Genomic DNA, 15431 nt, shown 5'->3' with positions numbered 1-15431 from the left:
AGCAACCTGGTATACAACGTGAAGGGAGCAGCCTCACACAGGTTTTATTAAGTAGCTTGCTTTGACTTTTTTATCACAGTACAAATAGGTTGTTGGTTTATGATCAGGAGAAAGCCTGACTAGGGGGATATTATGGGCTTAGTCACTGTGTCACACTGTCACATTCCAGACAGTGGCACCATAATACTTATAATATGCACTATAATACGCTGCTTTCATCTGAAGGCTGCTCTTTAATGCAGTTTTTTGGCTTGCAAGGACTTTCTGCTGACCTTACAGTGAGGTATGAGACCGCTGTTGAAACAGTTGCTTTTATTCTGTCCACGTTCTTGTCAATAGCAGCAGAAATAGCACCCTTTTACTGCTAAGTGAATGTAAAGGAATCACTCAGTCACTTGAGACTGGACCCGGACCTCCAGCTGAGGTCACTGTAGCGAGTGAGAGGCGAGTCGAGTGAAACTGAAATGCAACCCTTCCTCTGAGTCAAGAGTGTGCTTTTCAATGAGCTCTCTACGGGCAGAAGGGAAGCTGATTCAGAGTGCACACACCGGTCCATGTTAGTGCAAGTGCTGCCTGTCACATTTAGCATTTCCTTTCCACTCCCACACCACAAACACACGTCTCGTAACTGTGAGAGTCAGGGCAGGAAGCTGCATTTATTTGAGTTTTTTTCACTCATTTACTCAAATGCTTTTTTGGGACAATGGCTGTTTACCTACCACAGTGGCTTACTGTCTGTTGCCAGATTAGGCTGCCTTTTAATTTTAGCATTCGGGTTACAGGCCTTGATAAACACTATGGTCTGTACGCTGCCTCTTTATTAGTAAAAGCTCGGTGTGTGGTTTAATTTATAATATTATCGACATTATGCAGAACTGGTACTACATTCTTGGCATTTTACACTAGCTTATTAAATGTCCAGCACACATGTTAGTGACTAGCTGTGGTTTTAGTGGTGTCTGTCTTTGCTTTATCGACAGGCCTTAATCTCATTTCACACTGTACATTTATAGCTGTGCACCTGACCGACATTTCCTTTAAAGTGCGGATGTTGTCTGAGGGAAATTTAGGAATACTGTCAGCAGAAATCCCTTGTTAGTCATTCTGCTTTCAAATGTAACTAAGGATTTCATCTCACTACACTGTTGAGGAAACAGACTTCACACAATAGCACACAAAGTCATGTCAAGGTTTATCTGCCCAAAAATACGGATGACGTTAATTTACTCTGAGGTGAGGATGGCCCTGGGAGTGTGTCTGTGCACGAGTGTTGTTATGTTGCGGATAACTTTCCTTTCCTTATTGCTTCTTACTTGACAGACTGGTTTGACTTCTACTTAAATTCCCACATTACAAATATGTTGCTTTAGTGTCTCCACTCTGTTGTGTCGAGGTAAAAGAAAGTATTCGCTATACTCTTCCAACCATGCTCACAATTCTCGACCGTCTTATAACACGAGGGCCCCCTGAAAATGTATCTGAGCTGTTGTATCATGAAAACCATCGTGTACTCACTGAGTCTGTTTCTGGAGATAGGTGACAGAGGCAAAGTGTCGTATCGCACCGTCTGATACTGGATTATCTGCAAATGAAGGCAAATGAAGAAGTCAGACAACACTTAACAGATCAGGACAGTGTTAAAACAACAAACCTTATACAACACAGTGAGCCGTAATGAGTTAATCGCACCACAGATAGATTTGGAGTGTGTGTTTGAACTTTGATTATAGATGAAGAGAGGGGAACTACATTCACTCTTTTCATTTCCCATTACACTCTAAACGTCTGTCTTCATTTCTAAAGAAACATTTGGTGTGATTTTACACAGAAAGCTAGGATTAGTGTTTTGGGAAACATTCAGGGCATTAAAAAAGCGGCTTTGCACTATCTTTATTGCCACAATCTATAATTTAATTTGAAAAACCACGGTTTGAACTTAACTGAGCTAAGGATGATTCAGACCAGACGTAAGGCTCTCTACTATGGTCTCAAACCTTTAAATCTTGAACTTAGATTTTGGCTTTTAGACATCAGCGCTCTTCTTTTACTATTATAGACTGGGCAAGAGAACAGAGGATGCCAAACTGAAATCAACTCTCTGTGTGTCCACCCCGGACTCCTCCTCTCCAACTTCCTCGCTCTGCTCTGGTCAGAGGGACTACACACAGGATCCTTTCCAGTGCCGCTCTTGCCCAGGGGCTCTGCACTTTTCTTCACAGGGCTATTTTTATCCCCCCCCAGCTGTCGGTGGGTGTCAGCGGAGCATGGGGCACACACAGAAAGGGAGACTTGCAGGGTGACTTTGACTGAGCCTGGGCTGCGTGCTACCCAAGCGTTGGCCAGGGCCTCCCTCTGTGTCCCCTCCCACTGCTGCCTGGCAGAGTTAGCCTGGGGGAAGCCTGTGGGTGCCAGCAGCTGCTGGGCACCACGGGGGGACCTCAACCTCCACGAGCGTCCACCTGGACCCCTGGCCTGCAAACTCATACGGACTACAGCTATCATTTCAATTAATGTTGGTTTCTAGAGCAACAGCTGGAACCACCAGAATACTGGCAACTGTACTTTAATTCATTATTCATTTGTTAATTCTGTTCTTGATTCATCTATTCGTTTACGGAGCCCAAGTTATGCATATTCACTATCACAGAAGATTAACAAAACCAGCAGATTTTCACAACTGAGAAGCTAAAAAACAAACAACTGGGGGCCTTTTGCTTTTGCTTAGAAAATTACATGAATGATTAATTGATACTTGAAATTGTTGCAGATTAAATTTCTGTTGATGAACTAATCAACTAGTCATGCTGCTAGGAGTGTTGATTGGCTGATTGTTTCAGCACTGATCACACTGAAGTGGACCACACACTGTCTCATGCAGTAGATAACAAGCAGAGCCACTGAATAACACTGCTATCACTAAGATAAATAAACAATCATCTCGTCATGTGTTGACGCAGTGTAGCGTGCACAGGATTATGACCTGGTCTTAACATTTGTAATCCAATAGTTTTTATTGATCGACTCGTTGGGAAATCACCCTGAGGCCTACCTTATTCACAGACAACAGAAGGAGTTGCCAAGGGATTATCAAAGTTACAACAAACTGGGGCTTTAACACCCTTGTTCTAAATGTGTTGAGCGGGTGAGGCCTTAACGTCCCTCACCTGAAGTATGATTTTCACCTGTCGTAGTTTACCTGATGGCCATCTATAGGACGACCTACGTCACACCGCGGGCCACATCCTCACATTGTTCCACTGCATCGGATAAAGTAAACAACAGCGCTGAACGGCGGTGTGAGAATGAGAGAAACGGAGGGAGGGAGAGAGAGAACAGTGCGCTCTCTGTGCTGACATAATCCCTCTCACTTCAGCCACAACATGGACTGGACGACTCAACTCTCAGGGCCTGTTGACAAGCCGCAAGTGTTACTGCCACACAATGAAACGGCAGACAAACCTCGCACGGCAAAGATGATTACAACACACGGGGCAGTCCTCCAAGCTTTGTTGGCGTGATACGGAGCCGGAGTCGAAGTCCACTCACATTACACCACACATGCACGTCTATTAACGACTCCACGACACCTGCGTGTGTGTGTGTGTCTAAGTTACAAGCAGGTGGCTTCTGTCCCGTTAAATGCCGTGTTTAATGTGGAGGCGTTTTGCGAGCGACTGAAGGTGACCTGCGGGCTCACACTGGCTGCTCCTCCAATTTAGCGCTGTGGATGTGGGAGGTTTCCTCTTTGCACTGTAGCCGAATGAGCCGTTCATTCACACCATCTCCTCACACAGGAACGGCAACCTAGATACATTATTTAAGAACTGAAAGGGCTTATTGATCAACCAAAATGTAATCTGCAACAATCATGGATCGATGTGACATTACAGTGTGTGGTTTTAGCTTTAAACGTGTTAAGATGTACTGGTTGTCTCTGTTTTAAATTGAATTATGTTGTGAACACCCTCCAGTTTCAGCCTGTCAGTCGGACAATATTAACTATTTTAACCTCTTTTCATTAATCCCTCATTCATTTACATCCTGCGTGGCACTTTATGCACTTTTTGTGCTGCAAACATCTTTTACACTACTTAATATATAACTTTTAAATGAAGTTTTAGACACTCCTAGTCATCTTTACGCAGGTTAACATAGCAATTAGTGTGACACCTATCTTATTAAGCGTCAGTGGGAGAACTGAGGCTCCTCAGACGATGAGATTTGTCCACACTTTATCATTTACCACCACGCTGTATGCACACACACAGAGAGAGCACAGGTGACTAACACAGCTCTCTGAGCATCCCAACATGTGGACGTGATCTGAAATACAATGTTTAAGCACATGGGAGCTATGGAAACACAAAGATATCGCTCACTCGTTACAGACACACAACAGGACGAGCTGCCCCACACGTTTCAACCCCCTCTTCCTCACCGTCCGTAGGTGCTTCCTGAGGATGTACATGATGAAGCCCCATATTCTCGACGTTACGCCGAGAAAAGTGCGGATGCCAAGTAAACATTGCCGGGTCTTCAGCATGTTGACGAGCACGCAAAGACCCCCACAGCAACTCAACTTTAACTCTCAGAGGGTAGCACGCTTTGGTCCCAAGCTGCTGGGGGCAATTACTGAAGCAACTTGCCTGCTAGTGAGCCGCCAAAAACAACGAGCACTTTAAATTAACAAGAGGCCAAGCAAACGTGTGAGTACCTCGCTCTGCACACTTGTGGCACCTTAAACGTTACACAGAGGGCATTTTAGCTGCGAAACACAAACGTGGACGTGGTCCGAGGAGGAGCCGAGCTGCTGCTGTGTGGACCTTTAGCACGCAGCTCGTTGACAGGCTAGCTCAGGAGCTATCTCAGGTTAGCTCGTAGCCTCCGAGCTACCGCTAGCTCGGCAGGGTGACCACCTTGAACCGAGGACGAAAATACCCCAAAAAACCTGTGAGGCCGCTCAAAGGCAGGCGCCGGTTCAACGCGACTTCACTCTGCGCGGCGTCCGAAGACAGACGGCTGTACAAAAGTTGCCCAAAGTCTAACCGGCCCGGTTAAAATCGGTTTGTAGTCCAGTGGAAATCCGGAATGAAACTGCGAGCCGCCATCGCCGCGTTGCCGTCACTTCCGCGAGGGTTGCGCGCAGCACGTCCACGTGGAAGAAAATAAACAGACGTGGACGAGCGCGAGTGTTTTATTATGAGGCTGGTTTGTTCAGCAGACAGACACACACTTTGTTTGTAGTGTCGTGGTTTAACACGGACCTTTCTTTGTGCTTGTGCGTGAAGTTTGACTCTCGTTTTGACTGGTTTGGTTGTGTCGATAAACCTTATTGTGCTGCTGGGATTCAAAGTTGTAAAATGATAAAATGTGAAAATGTAACTGGGCGTGGGTGGATGTGTTTTTTACTGAGACTGTAAATTATATTTGGCAGCTTTTACAGCTGAGAAAAAGATAATTACACTTAATTAATTACTTCAAACTAATAAAGTCTCCTCTGACACTGCCATGCAAATAGCTCATTATTTAGGTGTTATTTATAAATGGAAACGGTTTCAGTAGAAACACATTTAACAAATCCAAATTTGTCAACATCACTTGCAAAACATTGTATCATATGAATGTATTGTATCATGGTTATTTCCAGTCATGATGATTTTCTTTTATATCACTTTAATCAGTGTAAGGAGTCAGCTGGATGACTGATAAAAGCAACACTTCCATGCAATGGATTGTACAATGTTCATTTTTATGAAAAAGCAAAGTGTGACATAAACTTACAGTCAGATAAAAGCATATTTTTATTAAATAAATAAAAAAAACAAAAAAAAAACTGAATCATCAATTTAATAAACATACAGGTTATTTTTATTTTTGTTTTACAGAAACATTGTTCATTATTTTATATCTTCAAATGAGACGGTGATAAAACTTTGTATCTTCACTACTGAAAACGACTCAGTGTCTTGAATGGCAGGGAGAACCGTGGCTCTTCGTTGCCCTACACATCGAGATCATCGTCGGGGTCCTCCTGATCGTAGTCGTCATTGGCATCAGGCTCATACAGAATTCGTCCTGAACCTGGACCTGAATGGAGCAGAGCTGTTTTCCTGTAAGAGAAAAAGGGGGCAGCAGTAAAGGTTGTTGTTAATAAAAAAAGGAAATAAAACACATGGAATGTACACTGAAGAGAAAAGCGGTTAAAAAACACGAGAATTGTGGGCAAGTTTCTCACTTCTCTTTGCTGAAGACAAAGGGAAGAGAAAGTTTCTCCTTGGCCTCGCGCTCTGTATCAGACAGTCGAAGGTTGAAGGTCAAGTTGGCTGTTGGGTCCGTCTGTAGACACAAGAACACTTTCAGTCCTGTGATATCTGAACCCTATCTGTATTATATTGATGGTGGGAATGTATTAAGCTCGTGTTATGGTCACCTCCTGTTCCTCGGGGTCAGTCTGTTTGGCTCCAAGATGGCTGGGCCTGCTCTGCACTGCGACTGTAAGATCCTCTTTGATGCTGAAAATCTCCTCCTAAAGGACAAAAAAACACCCCAAAAACAAAGTTACCAATCATTTTTAACAGTGTAGGAACACAAAGTACTTTTAAAATTCAAATTTAACACGGCGTACATCTTGCATAACTTTCCCCGATTTTGAGCGCTTTGTTATCTTTGCCACTGCTTCGTCTCCCTTCATCCCAGGTGCTACAGTGACGACTGAAGTTGCCAATTGGCATACACTTCCCACAGTACCCCTCTGATGCATGTCTGCATGGAGCAGAGCGATAATAGCTCTCACAGCTCCCCCTAATGAAAACACAGAAAAATACCTTTAAATAGTGAAATTACTGCGTAGTTTTTAAATTCCACATAACTATAAAATACATGTGTTTGACAATATGGTGGTGCAGCCTTTAATAAATATTTAATTTAATAAATATTCTCTTAAAGATAAAGGCTTTACAGCGACTCTTTCAGCCTGGATGTCATACCTTCCTTCATTCAATACCACTCCAAAAACCTGCGACATCATGCTGACACGCAGATATTAGGAAGATCATTTATCACCTTTTCTAAGTTGTTGAAGAGTCTTGCAGACAGCAGGAGCACTGTGGTGTCTCAAGATCCACGAAAGGGAGTCGATCACTAACGTAGCTGGTTTGGGGTGTGATGTTTGCTTGACCAGATGTGTCAGTTCCTCCAAACAGAACTGGTGAACTGTGAAAATTGGGTTATCAGTCCAGCCAAGTGGGTCCGTATAAGCATTGTGAAAGTGTAGCCTGACGGGACAAACACAAATAATTAATGGTCGGTTTGATTATACGTAGATCAGCCATAACAATATGACCACACAGGCACCCTGGTGGTCATATTGTTAAGCAGCCCACATACACAACAAACTGACTCCTTTCTATCAGAACCAGTATTAACTTTTTCAGCAGTTCCTTCACTTCTGACGTGAATCAATGAGCCTTGGCCGCCCATGACCCTGTCGCTGGTTCAGTGCTTTTCCTTCCCTGGACCACTTTTGATAGGTTTTGATAGTACTGAGCTGCAGTTTTGGAGAAGCTCTGACCCAGACGTACAGCTATCACAATGTGGTCCTTGTTAAAGTCGCTCAGATTCTCACGCTGCCCATTTTTTGCTTCTAACCACATCAACTTTAGGACCAAAATGTTCACTTGCTGCCTGATATATCCCACCCACTGACAGGAGCCAGATAAACCAGTAATGAGTGTTATTCACTTCACCTGTCAGTGCTCATAATGTTATGGCTGATCAGTGTAGGTTAAATAATCTGCACAATAGGAAGGGCTGCTGCAAATTATCATTTAATCTATAAAATGTCAGAAAATTGTGAAAACATGCAATACAATTTAATCAATTCACAGTGACGTATTCACTTGTTTTGTTTGATCAACAGTAAAAAACAAATTTAAAAATTCCACTCACAAAAATATAAACAGGAAAAAAAGCAACAAATTCTCACACTAGAAAAGTTGGAAGCAGTAAACTTCACATTTAGCTTGATACACAACTTATACTATTAACCAATAACAGATCAGGTGGCTGTAAACTTTATTTTAATGCACTAATCACACTAATCTTAAATTACCTCTGAATGGGGGATCCTTTCAAGCCATCCTTCAGCTCTTCCTCACTGACCTCAAAGCCGAGGACATGGACAGCTTCCTCCCTACGTTTGTAACACAGGTAAAGACAGGTTTTTATTTCGGTTTTTCCCCAATAAAAACAAAACTTAAGACAACATTAATAAATGACAGCATATACATAACCAAACCACACCTGTTCAACGCAGCATTGACGAAGCTCTTCAGGAGGTGTCGCCCAGAAAGACAAGCAGAATCTACCAATGCAAGTATAAATTACACGACTTCACTGTAAGCCATTACTTTGGCTCACACATACATAACACTGATGTTATTGCTCCCAGTTTAAACACTTAAATTCTACATGACATTTAAAGCAATTACCTTGTATTAAAAGAAATCCTCCAGCATCGGTGCCTTGCAATAATTCAGTTAACATTGTACCACTTAAATAAATTATATTTAGGTCCAGGTGAGTTAGCTGCAGCTAGTTTAGCATGCTTCTTATTCACCACACATTCAGACGTGAGGACCAAAATAACACTCAGTACTTTAACACCAGCAGAGCCACATCTCTCAAAGTTCAGATTATCGATCCCCTAAAGTCGCAGAAACGTATATTTCACAGTGACAAAGATGTTTTTTCCCAGCATGAATCGCTAGGTAGCATGTTCGGAGAGCACACAGTCAAAAACACCACCTCCCAAAGTCCCTCCCGGCTCTAATATCGGCCACATGTGGGAAATGTAGTCCAGGAACATGCACGACCCCGCCCGGTGCCACGCCGAACGCCTGCGCGATAAACTACACTACCCAGCATGCACCGCGGGAAACATTGCGCTGGCAGCCTCAAGAGGTTTCTGCCGCGCACCGAGAGGACCGTGCGGAATAAAGTCAAAACTCCAGTCGTTTTGTGTGCATACGGCGAAGAAACGACCGAAAAAAAAGGAGAGAAACTTCACAGCAGAAGTTGCCATTATGGAGCTACATCCACTAGCGCTCGCGTTTAGCTGAGGGAGTTTCAGCTTTCAGCGCCGGTGGTTATATAAATGCAGTGACGGAGAAAAGCAGCTATAAGCGACGGAGGAATTAGTGTTTTATCAAGGCTGGTAACGTTTAGTGTGGCGATAGTTCAGAGGCTGTGTGTGTGTGTGTGGTTGTGTGTGTGTGTGTGTGTGTTGCTGCTGGTGCGTTCACGGACGGAGCTGCTGTACGGGATCGAGGGGCAACTTCGACCCGCAGTGGATGTGTTTTATTCTTTAAGGAAGAGTCTCCTCGTCGGTCCTCTCGTCGGCTCGTTGCTCCAGTTGCCCGGCGGTGAGGTGCAGCCACGCCGGGGGAAAGCACAGCGCGACGGCCGCTACTCTCCGGCTAGCTCGCCTGCTGCTTGCTTCTTGGATCGAGGCCTTGTCGGTGAGGCGACAATGCTTGACATAATGTCCGAGCACCAAGGTAGGTTTGAAGCAGAACCGGTGTTTGGAGACATTAAACGTTAATCTGCTCGCTGTCTGCGGGGTTTTACTCACATTAAGACGGCTAACGTTGAGCGAAACGATAACTTACCGTGCAGCGCTTCGTGTCGGCTGCGTATGCTGTTTTAATAACACCGCTCGCTGTTTCAACAACGTGTAAACCCGCTTAAAATACCACTAAAGTCGCGTTAAAGTGAATAAATCGCCTGTTTCGCTGCGATTAAAGGAGCTAATAGTGTCTCACGGTGAGTTAGCTCGCTGGTTTGTAAACGCGCCGACACATCCAGCTTCACGTTATTAGCCCCCCGCTAGCTGCCCGCTCACCGGACACTAAACACACTCTCCACCGGGGCAGCTGTGCGTTAAATCTGCTCACTTGTCAGCCACGAAAGAGCAGTTTTAACATGAGCTCAAACTTCAACACGGCCGATTGAAGGCTGCGCCTGGTTAGCATCGAGCTAACGCCGCTAACGAGCCTCCCACTCCCATTTGAGGGCAGCTAGCTGACCGAGAGCCTGGTTGTTAGCACAGCTCTTACAGGAATACGTGTCGGCCCATCATTATTGTCATTATTGTTATTATTAACAACCATAAAGCGGAGTGGGGGACTCGCACTGTTGCACAACGCGTTGTTGTTGAGTGCCAGCTAATGTTAGCAGGCAGCACCCGGACGACACTGAAGGTTTGGTGATTGGCAGCCATCAAACCGAGCCTGTGTCTCTGTTAGCGTCTCTCTTACACAATCAAACACCGCTTTTTAATACTGAATCGATCCGCGCTCGTCTGCCCCGCTGTGTGCAGACTTTATGTGCAGTTCAGGTGACACCGGTTGCGGTTTGTTGGCAGTCAGCTCTTGTTATCATCCGATGGCTGATTTTTGCTTATTTTTCCGGTTACACGATTATCGGTGAGCCGTCGGTCAGTTTTAACGTAGCTGAACAGACCCTGGCTCTTCAGTAATCCCAGCGTGGTCACCACTAATATCCCCGATTGAGTTATTGATCCGTGTTAGCGCGCTAATGCTAGCGTTGGTCCACATGTGTCTCTTCACACCCTTTCAACCGTGTGCTTCATCTTTCTCTCTACATCAGCTGCTTGGTGCACATTTAACACGGGTTCATTTGTGACTTACAGAATTGTGTTTTGTGTTTTTTTGTCCTTTCCACCAGATTCACTGTTGACGTGCAAAACGGAATCTCTGGTGAGTACTTTGTAATGTCACTTTGAATCCTCTCCAGTGATTCACTCCGTAGCTTTGTGTTGTCTTGAGCGTGTTTCAGTGTCTTACACAAAATGTTTTGCTTTCTGTAGCCCCCAGAGAGAAAAAAGAGGACTGTAGAGGACTTCAACAAGTTCTGCAGCTTCGTCCTGGCGTATGCGGGCTACATCCCCAGTCCAAAAGAGGTAAGCTGCTTTAAATGTCACTGTGGATATTAGAAACGACTGCTTGCTCAGGCCTGGCTTGCTCAAGTTGTGAAGAAACACCAATATTTTTATTTTTTTTTTTCTGTAGGAAAGTTCATGGTCCCCAACATCCTCCAGCTCTGCACACAGTTCAGGGTTGTCAGCCGATGGAGGCGGCGGCGGCAGCAGCTCCACGGGCAACACTTGGCCAGACGGGAGCTCCGACATCCACACCATCCACACGTTTGTCCGCAAAGCTCGAGCAAATAAGGGCAAAGGTATTCGCCGCATGCACTCTGATAGCACTCTGCTGGACAAGATGCGCCTTAAAGACTCTTTGTATGAGAGCCAGGCGAGCACTAAGGCGGAGCGCAAGAAGGACAAAAAACTTAAAAAGTTGTCTCTGGGCTCGGCTATGACGGCGGCAGACAGTGGCAGCAGCGAAGGCGAGAAAAGAGCACGCATTAAACGCAGCAAAAACTCAAAACAGCCAAAGCCCAAGAAGCTGAAAAGTTCCACGGCTCAAAGCGAGACAGACTCTGAGGCACGGCATACACATTCAGAGGTACGACCCATCAGAGAGGAGCTGGCGGTGCACGGGGGCTCCACCCCGAGCATGCAGGGCCTGGCGAAGATGCAGGCGGACGAGTCGATGAGGGAAGCAGAGATGAGCTCCAGTGAGGGTGAGACCTGGATCGCCGATGAAGACATTATGGTGGAGTCAGGTATGATTTATAAGCTTGAATTTGTTAAGATGATCATATCTGAGTCTAATAAACCAAACTGTCTCGTTACTTTAATGCGCACCGTTTGACGACTTCTCATCAGCTAAAATATCCTGTAACTTTCTTCTCTTTGTGAACGCAGGCGACGATTCGTGGGACTTGATCACCTGTTACTGTGGGAAGCCATTCGCGGGGCGGCCAATGATCGAGTGCAACCAGTGCGGCATTTGGGTGCACTTGTCGTGTGCGAAGATCAAGAAATCCAACGTTCCCGACATCTTTTACTGCCACAAGTGCAGGGACGTGCGGCGGTCGGGACACAAAAAAGACCCCTAGAGATGAAGAGGACTGGAGGGACGCGGAGCACCCACCCTGTTTTTGCTGTCCTCTTGACACTTGTTTTCTTTGATGCCTACAGCCAAAACAGCCTAAATTATCACCTGGATGGCAACTGTATTGTCACTTTGTAGGATTTCTTTTGACAATCACAACCATTCTTATTTATCCCTCACTTTTATTTTTTTCTTACTTTTTTTTTTTTTGGCTACTGTGAAGAACTGGACAGAAGGGGACAGTGACAGTGGAGAATCATTTATTTGTTACTAATTAATTCCTCTATTAATTGGCTTTATTGATTTATACTGTGCTGGTGATGTGGACATCGATTTTCACGCTTAGTCTCATATTCACTGACGGTGCATTTTGACTTTATTTCTTGAGGATGTCGACAAAAATCAGTGAAAATTTCCTTTAGCGTCTCAAGGAGTACCATTTTCAGTTTGATAGCGGTTTCCTCTCAACTTTTAAATCAACGCAAGTTTTACACATTGGCAAACAATTTATAGCTTAAGAGATGGGAAAATGTCACTCCTGGTGTTTGTTTAGAAGTATGTGATAAAGGTGGGCAGCTCATTTTATTTTTGATCGTATTTTGGCGATTTTATTTTTGAGTTTGCGTTTTTGTTTCGGTCGTCAGTGATAATCACTGAACTTTAAAATGTAGAGATCTCACTCCTCTAGAATAAGTGATCTTTGAATTCATACAATCTGTTTAAAATTAACTATTTTGCATCTGAAATTTGCATCTAAATTGCTACATTTCAAGTTGCACATAGACAATTCTTTCGACGGTGCACTTTTTAAAAAAAAAAATGGACCCAAATACCGTTTCTACTGCATATATGTGTATTTGGAATATGATGAGCTACGGCTGATTTAAAAACTGTACTTGGCATGTAGCTGTGTACATTCATGATTGAGCGCTTAATGTTTCTCCCTGTCTGGCTTGTTAATCATTGATAGCCATTTACCATGAACAACATTTACATTGACAATTGTTCAATTTTGATGTTTTTGTTTCATGTGTGTTTTTTTTTTTGTTTTTGTTTTTGTTTTTTTTGTTTTTCATGTTAAAAACTCAACTGATATGAGGGGGTAATGTTGCTGTAAAACGAATGGTTTGGCAGTGCTTTACAATATCAAAGTGGCTCTGAGGCTTGTTTATGAATGGTTGTAAAATATTTGTTTTTCTGTTTCATGTAATTGTTTATTTCTTAGCTTTCTGAGAAGCGGGTTTAGAGGTGCGCCCGCATCAGAGAATGGACATAAGATTGTCTCACATCGAGAACAAAAGTTGTAGTGTACAGAAAATATGTTGATGCCGCTTAGGTTGTGGCATTTGTTTATGTTGTTTGGTTTTACCATGTGCATTTTCTTTTGTTGGTGGGAGTGTCTTGGTAAGTCTCCAGTAGCAGTTGCACTCTCTCTACAGCATCAATTCTGTGTACATATCCTGTTCTTTGACAACTGTACATATGTGAAAGTGAAGAGAGAAAATACCCAAGCAAAATCTATATTTTCTGCAGTCTGATATTGTTTTCTTTAATTGTAGCTTGAAAAATAAAAGTCTTTGGGAACATAAAGGTAAGGTGGTATATTTAATCATTTGTATTGCACGTAAAAGAGTGACACAACAAGTTACTTCATTACATTTAATTAGATGTTTGCACACAAGGGTGTTTGTCTTGTTTCTGTCCTCCACCACTAGGGGGAGTGGGTCGACAGGTATCTCACTTGTTAGTATGGCAGTGAGTTAAATAATGAATAAATATGGAATATATCAGAAGTTCATGTGTTGGAGTGGCACTGAGCTCAGTTGTTGTAGTTGCTGTTTATTCCCTGAATTCTTCCCAGTGGATGTCAGGTTCATCCTGTAACGCAAACACAAACATGATCAATATTTCACCCGACAGAATTCTTAAATACTCAAACCATTGCACCAGACACCATTGTTAAACTCTATTGGAGGCTACAAAGACAAAGACAAACTAACGTCATGGACATTCAAGCCTGCTATTGAAATCGTAACATTTAAACAGTGACAGAGATTGATAGTGCTCATTAAAACTGCCATTACTGCTTCTGTGTCTCTGTCTGTGTGTCTCTGTGTGTGTGTGTGTGTGTATAGAGCAGGTGGCATTTAAATGTCATTGTGATACAGGCTGATTTGCTTTGGAAACAAGTGACATAAGAAATACTGACAACTTGTCCACTGTTTGTCTCAGTATAGTTTCTAGAAGTTTTTTCTCTTTTAACTCACGTTTCTGTTTCGGAAACTGGACATTTGAAATCCACCAATGGAGTCCAGAGGAGCAACCTTCCTCCTGTAGAGACAGCAATATGGGACCGACAAGCTTAGTCCAAAATACCTAATTTCTACGATGTATGTTGACTGAAAATATATAACTTATACTTTTCATTCACACTAAATCCCACACACTCCAAAAAAAAACTTTAAACTTTACACAGTTTAAAGATTTACACATCCTCAAGTTAGAAATCATATGTGTGTTCAATTGAATGAAGAATAAACTAAATTTATCACATTTCTTTAGATGATACTGGACATAAAACATGTTAATTACCTATATTGTGATTTAATTACATTTCCAATCACCCTAACTTGTTCATTAGACACAGGCCACATTTTTAAAGCTTTATATCCTGCATTTGTTTCATTATGTCTGACTAAAAAAAACTACCATTCAAACCGCATGATACAAGATTTCCTTACCTCTTTTCATTGGCTTTACGCTGGTACTGATACTGGCTCTGGCGTTGGAAAGAAAGTTGCTCTGTTGGGGCGACGAAGGTCTCAGAATGAGATGGGCGACCGTCCACATCCCTGCCCACCTTCCCGTCGTCCCCCACAGAGAGGTCTCTCTGGTCTGAGCGGTCAAGCAGACGGGGGAAAAGCTCTTGGTCCAGCCAGTTAACTTCCTGAGGACGATAATCAAATTAGAAAAAGACTGCACAGGGTTAAATGCCTGCAGGTGTTTGATTTGTCTTTAAGGGTGTGTGTATAAATCTTACCCTTTTGTTCCTGATGCTGGGCAATACAGCTGCAGATATCTCCTCCAGCAGCATGTAAAGAGCCAGGAAAGGTAGCACACACCTGGAGCAAAGCATCTGGCCGGAGTGAGACAACCAGAGTCAGTAGCAGTCACACACTCAAGCAACTGAGTTACAAAATAAACCAAACTAAACTCACCTTAAATCGTCTCTTTCCTCTGTGGAGTTCTGACCTCAAAGCTGATGATGGCTGCAACTCTTCTGAGCTGTTGACCAGCGTGGAGGGTATTTGTAGACATGCATCTTGGGTGGGTTTATATTATGGGACTGGCATTGAGGGCTGTTTAGGCTAAGCGAGTGTGTGTGTGTGTGTG

The 15431-nt window shown here is 43.5% G+C and overlaps 4 protein-coding genes across 4 annotated transcripts in view; 1 reads left to right on the top strand and 3 right to left on the bottom strand.

The window, feature by feature from the left end:
- Positions 1–5150, bottom strand: part of LOC118338208 (CTD nuclear envelope phosphatase 1A) — a 10048-nt gene extending 4898 nt beyond the window's left edge. The window contains exons 1-2 of the mRNA XM_035675469.1: positions 4439–5150; positions 1516–1582 (exon numbers count right to left, since the gene is read on the bottom strand). Of these exons, the coding sequence (XP_035531362.1) occupies positions 1516–1582; positions 4439–4543 (172 nt within the window). The 5' untranslated portion in view covers positions 4544–5150. The remainder of the gene's footprint in view (positions 1–1515; positions 1583–4438) is intronic.
- Positions 5151–5783: 633 nt separating this feature from the next.
- elp5 (elongator acetyltransferase complex subunit 5) lies at positions 5784–8938 on the bottom strand. The gene is made up of 8 exons (XM_035675267.1): positions 8490–8938; positions 8302–8362; positions 8111–8191; positions 7063–7274; positions 6626–6801; positions 6431–6526; positions 6236–6336; positions 5784–6110 (listed from the first exon to the last, which is right to left on the bottom strand). The coding sequence occupies exons 1-8, from the start codon at positions 8542–8544 to the stop codon at positions 6002–6004; spliced, it is 891 nt and encodes a 296-aa protein (XP_035531160.1). The 5' UTR covers positions 8545–8938; the 3' UTR covers positions 5784–6001.
- Positions 8939–8986: 48 nt separating this feature from the next.
- Positions 8987–13122, top strand: phf23b (PHD finger protein 23b). Its single transcript, XM_035675266.1, has 5 exons — positions 8987–9557; positions 10747–10778; positions 10889–10981; positions 11091–11706; positions 11849–13122. Exons 1-5 carry the CDS (start codon positions 9530–9532, stop codon positions 12040–12042), a joined length of 963 nt encoding a protein of 320 aa, XP_035531159.1. The 5' UTR covers positions 8987–9529; the 3' UTR covers positions 12043–13122.
- A 476-nt stretch (positions 13123–13598) lies between these two features.
- LOC118338446 overlaps positions 13599–15431 on the bottom strand; it is a 5358-nt gene continuing 3525 nt past the window's right edge. The window contains exons 4-8 of the mRNA XM_035675747.1: positions 15257–15360; positions 15079–15174; positions 14780–14985; positions 14306–14369; positions 13599–13916 (exon numbers count right to left, since the gene is read on the bottom strand). Of these exons, the coding sequence (XP_035531640.1) occupies positions 13878–13916; positions 14306–14369; positions 14780–14985; positions 15079–15174; positions 15257–15360 (509 nt within the window). The 3' untranslated portion in view covers positions 13599–13877. The remainder of the gene's footprint in view (positions 13917–14305; positions 14370–14779; positions 14986–15078; positions 15175–15256; positions 15361–15431) is intronic.

The sequence above is a fragment of the Morone saxatilis genome, unplaced genomic scaffold (genome assembly GCF_004916995.1).
Source record: "Morone saxatilis isolate NCDOM2014 unplaced genomic scaffold, NCSU_SB_2.0 Contig4, whole genome shotgun sequence".
Classification (NCBI taxonomy): domain Eukaryota; kingdom Metazoa; phylum Chordata; class Actinopteri; family Moronidae; genus Morone; species Morone saxatilis.
Note: the sequence above shows the minus strand (reverse complement) of the source record. Positions and strands in the feature narration are given on the sequence as shown.